The sequence below is a fragment of the Octodon degus genome, unplaced genomic scaffold (genome assembly GCF_000260255.1).
Source record: "Octodon degus isolate 3935 unplaced genomic scaffold, OctDeg1.0 scaffold00226, whole genome shotgun sequence".
Lineage (NCBI taxonomy): Eukaryota > Metazoa > Chordata > Mammalia > Rodentia > Octodontidae > Octodon > Octodon degus.
In genome coordinates this window covers 1,185,127-1,189,732 of record NW_004524802.1, presented here as the reverse complement: position 1 = coordinate 1,189,732, position 4,606 = coordinate 1,185,127, and the positions used below count along the sequence as shown (strand labels likewise).

The window sequence follows — 4,606 nt, the reverse complement described above, 5'->3', positions numbered from 1 at the left end:
GGTCCCCGCCTGGCGGCCGGCGGGGTGCGGGGGAGCCGGGAAGTCGGGGCCCAGGGAGGGGTCGGCCCGGGTCCCGTGCGCCCGCGGCCGGATCCGGATAAGCCCGCCCCTGCCGGAGCGCCCCGCCTGAGGCATGCCCACCTGTGCCACCATCCTCGTAGGGCCGGCTGGGCCGCCCCAGGGCGCCGAGAGTCCGCCTGCGGGGTCCAGGTCTGTCCTTCGCGCCCCGTCCCGCCGGTCAGCTCGCTCCCCGGCCTGGGCGCCCAAGTGGCAGAGGCCTGGCCAGGGCCCTGCACAGCCCCGCCGCGAGAGCTGCCGGAGGGGCAGGCACCCCGTGTGTGCGCGCCACGGGCGCCGGGGTCCCCAGCCCAGACAGGCGACCGCAAGGGGCTGGTAAACCCCCCGCCACTGCATCCCGGACGCCGAGGCTGGGGGTGGCCCGCGCCGGGCAGCACCATGGGGCGTCCAGCACCTCGCAGGGGAGAGGAGGCCGGCAGGTGCTGGCCAGAGGCCGGCCGTGGCCCGTCTGGCCCTCTACAAGGCTAGACGCTGCTGTGTAGTGTAGCAGAGGGAAGGAGGCCAGGGAGTTACCGCCAGGCCCCCCACCCCCGTAAGGAGCTCCGCCTGTGCTTCCCAGCCAGTGGAGTAAGTAGCTAGCTGCGTGGACTTTCCAGTTGGGCAGACTCGGCCCAGCACCACCTTGGCCTTGCCCAGGCTAAGTGCGTCTCTGGCCTGGGCCCGGGCCTCTGGAATGGAGATCACAGGGGCAACACGCCTGCTGGGCACAGTGCGATAGCACCCTCCAGCAGGGGTAGCTGCCCATGAATTGTGTTCTGCAGCTTGGAGTCGTCAGGATGCAGGTTCAACCTGCAGGTGTCCCTGGGTTGTGTTTGTTTCAACTCCGAAGCATAGATGGCTCAAGATACATTTCTGGAAGCTGGGTTTGGAGTGATCCAAAGCGGGCACCAGAGCCCTGGGCTTCAATTTTAGCTCTTTTTCTGAGTTCCTTTGGTGCTTCAGACAATTTATACTGCCTCTTAGGGCCTGGGTTGCCCCATCTGTTAGAAGGGAGGAACTAGATTCTCTGATCTTGGAGGTTCTTTCAGCTCTGACACGCTGAGCAGTATGAAGCAGTCGGTGCTGGCCTCTCACCTAACAAAGGACAGGGCTTGCAGACTGCACGGGGGTGTCACTGGTGGAGGTGGCAACCTGGAAAGGGGCCCAGATAGGCCCACTCTCCTGAGGAGGGAAGTCTTAGCTAAAGGACCCCACTGTTGCCTGTAGGTCCTGCAGCTGCATGGCCTCATTCATATCCAGGCTGCCATATCCTCCAGGCAGGTGTGTGCTGGAGCCAGGATAGCCACAGCTTCTTCCCAGCTGGTCCTCGGCCTCCTCTCCATCCCTCCTGCTACCCTGGGCCCATCCCTTCCCAGCTCCACCAAGGATGTTCACATTGGCCTCTCTGCTCTCACCTCCTCTCCAAATGTGGCCTCCGCATGTCTGTGCTTAGTCCTCCTAGAGCACAGGCAGAATTCACACACATAAGCTCAGACGTGCACACGCGTGTACCTGCTAAAACCCCCAGTGTCTCCAAACCACTCAGATCAGTATTCCCATGAGGTCATTAGGAATTTCTAAGAATGGCAGGACATGGGCATTAGGGTTAGGAAGATGTCCATGTTGTCCAGACCTACATGAGAAGTCTAGAATTGGCTTACAACAATTCAACAAAGAGGGGCTGGAGAGATGGTTCAGTGGTCTAAAGCACCTACTTGGAACAAGCTTGGCAAAGCACAGGGACCTCGGTTCGATCCTCCAGCACCACATGCCAGCCAGCCGCGCCCCCTGGTGGGCTGAGCTGGCCACACACACACACACACACACACACACACACACACAATAAATAAATGTTAAAAAAATTAAAAAAAAAAACAATTCAACAAAGAGAACACTGCAATCAAGAAGACTGAGTTCTAAGTGTCCAGTTTTCCATTGTTGAATCTAGGTTATAGGTACTTAGGGTTGCAAGTACTTTCTTCTGTATTTTGTGTGTTTGAAATATTGTATATTAAAAATGATTACTCTTTAAAGCAAATAAAAAGGCCTCAGGGCAAAATCAGTATATGTTCACGCTGGCATAATGAAGTTCTGGAACAGGCCACAGAACCCTAATAAAGTAATGATTAGCCAGGCATGATGGCTTATGCCTGTAATCCAAGCACTCCAGGAAGCTGAGGCAGGAGAAGCACAAACTTAAATCAACCTAGACAATTCAGTAAGACACTTTTTCCAAAAATTAAGCTTTCAGGGCTGGGAGATGGCTCAGTAGAATAACTGCTTGCCTGGCAAGCTCAAGGGCCTCAGTTCAATCCCTGGTTCTGCAAAATAAATAAAGCTTTCAAATGAGGAAATAGGGAGGAGCAGGGGAAAAGGAAGGAAAGAAAAGGGAAAAAAAGAATATAAAGAAAAATGGAAACAAAGCTTTTGTAAAGGAGGGGCTAAGAGGTTGAAGGGAGGGGAGAAAAATGGGAAGAAAAGAAGTCAAGATATATTCCTGTCATCCCAGCACTTGAGAGGCTGAAGGAGGAGGATCCCTGCAAGTTCAAGGTCAGCCTGATCTACATAGTTTAATACCAGCCTGGCCTGCATATTTTTTTTATTTTTTTTTAAATTTTATTTATTTATGTGTGTGTGTGTGTGTGTGTGTGTGTGTGTGTGTGTGTGTGGCCAGCTCAGCCCACCAGGGGGCTGGGCTGGCTGGCATGTGGTGCTGGGGGATTGAACCGTGGTCCCTGTGCTTTGCTAAGCTTGTTCTAAGTAGGTGCTTTAGACCACTGAGCCATCTCACCAGCCCCTGGCCTGCATATTGAGACACTGTTAAAAAAAAAAAAAAAAAAAAAAAAAAAAAAGTCCAGGGAAAGATCAAAATACAAAAATTGAAGTATGCTTTCTGTAGAATGAATATCACTTTCATACCCTTGTAAAGTCAAAAAATCTGACCAGGACACGGTAAATTGGGGGCCCTCTGTGTAGATCCCCACCTGCTTCTCCTTCATTATTAACTTCTTACGTTACCATGGCACACCTGTCAGAACTGATGACCGGCCTCAGAATAGGGCTGTTCCGACAGCCCATGCTGCCAGCAGCCCAGGTCTGCTCGCTGCCAGCCTTTCCAGGGTGCGCCTTCACTTGCTGCCACTCCTTCACCTCCCATGGGCCAGGAAGTTTCTCAAGCCACTTCGTCTCCTGTGCCTTGGACAGTGTTGAGAAGTACTGCCAAGTTCTGGGCAGAATCTCCCTCCACTGAGGCTTACAGGCTGCTACCTCCTGACAGGCGACTACTGACGTGGGCACAGCACAGCCAGGCCACATGCGGTCTCCCAGAGTTTCATGTGGATGTTGACCTTTATCACATGGCCATCATTACACTTTATGGGTGTTTTTGTTTTTGTTGTTGACACAGGACCTTGCTAGGTTGGAACTGGCTACCCAGCAAAACTCTCAGCAATCCTGCTTCAGTCTCCTGAATGCTGGCCTTTCAGGTGTGTACCATCACACTCAGCTGGCTTTTAGTCAGGTGAATATATTACTGTATTGAAATAAAATACAAAAAATTAAATTACTGTGTGAGTCTACCAGACCACCAGAACAAAACCTACAGGCCGAGGCGCTTTGCTCACCCTTCCCGGGCCTGGAAGGCCACAGCCCTGCTAGACCTGTGGGCAGGACTGTTCCTAGGATAGATCTCTGCTCAGCTGGCCATGCTGCCCCTGTCAGCTTTGAGACAAGGTCTTGCTAAACCATCGATTTGCCCAGGCTGAGCTTGAACTTTTGACCCTACCGCCTCGGCCTCTCACAGTGATCTCTTTTTTTCTATAGGACATCAGTCACATGCAGCTGGGGCCCAGTATAGGCCCTCCTTTACCCATGATGTCCTGTCTAAGGGCTGTGTCTGCGGATGCAGACACACCTGGATGTACTGGGTTTAGGACTCAGTATACAAATTAGAGGTGCGGCACGATTCAAAACAAGACCTTTCCTAGCGTGGCCACAACCTGTCCTTTCAAGTTGCCCTCCCACTGCACCAGTAGCCTGCTGCTAGACCTGTCTCCCAGCCACCCGAACCCTGCCCCTTCCCTCCCCGGCAGTCTCTTTATCCTCTGCCCTGTGCCAGTAGACACTCAGCCTTGTCCCTGTGCTGGTTACAAATCAAATGTTCCTGCAAGATTGCCCCAGGCCGCTCTGGAGACTCAGCTCACAGCCATCTTCCAGGCTGCTGAGCCACAGACACCTAAGAACTGCCCACTGTGTCTCCCGTGGCAGGCAGTGGGTGTCTCTTGTGTGCCAGGCCTGGTGACACAAGCTGGCACAAGACAGATGAGTTGTCTGTCCTCACAGAGCTTGCATTCTGCTTCGGGGAGGAGGTGATAAAGACGAATGTAAGTTCAGACAAGTGTACTTCATGTGAGAAAGCCTGAAAACGTGACAAAGGAGACAGTGGCATTGAAGCTGTGACCTGAATTCCAAGGTGGCAGCTCTGAGAGACTCCAGGAAGGGACACCAAGAATCAGGGAAGGCAGGGAAGAGGGATCGGCAGGGACCGCCT

General features: G+C 53.4%; 1 protein-coding gene and 1 long non-coding RNA gene across 2 annotated transcripts in view; one reads left to right on the top strand and one right to left on the bottom strand.

Moving 5' to 3' along the window:
- The window catches only part of Ppp1r13b (protein phosphatase 1 regulatory subunit 13B), a 104,641-nt gene extending 104,212 nt beyond the window's left edge, over positions 1-429 (bottom strand). The window contains exon 1 of the mRNA XM_023705688.1: positions 142-429. Within this exon, the coding sequence (XP_023561456.1) occupies positions 142-414 (273 nt within the window). The 5' untranslated portion in view covers positions 415-429. The remainder of the gene's footprint in view (positions 1-141) is intronic.
- On the top strand, positions 123-4,190 carry LOC111813802. The gene is made up of 3 exons (XR_002818967.1): positions 123-210; positions 3,464-3,542; positions 3,880-4,190. It is a non-coding gene; the product is annotated as an uncharacterized LOC111813802 (long non-coding RNA).
- Positions 4,191-4,606: the final 416 nt, after the last annotated feature.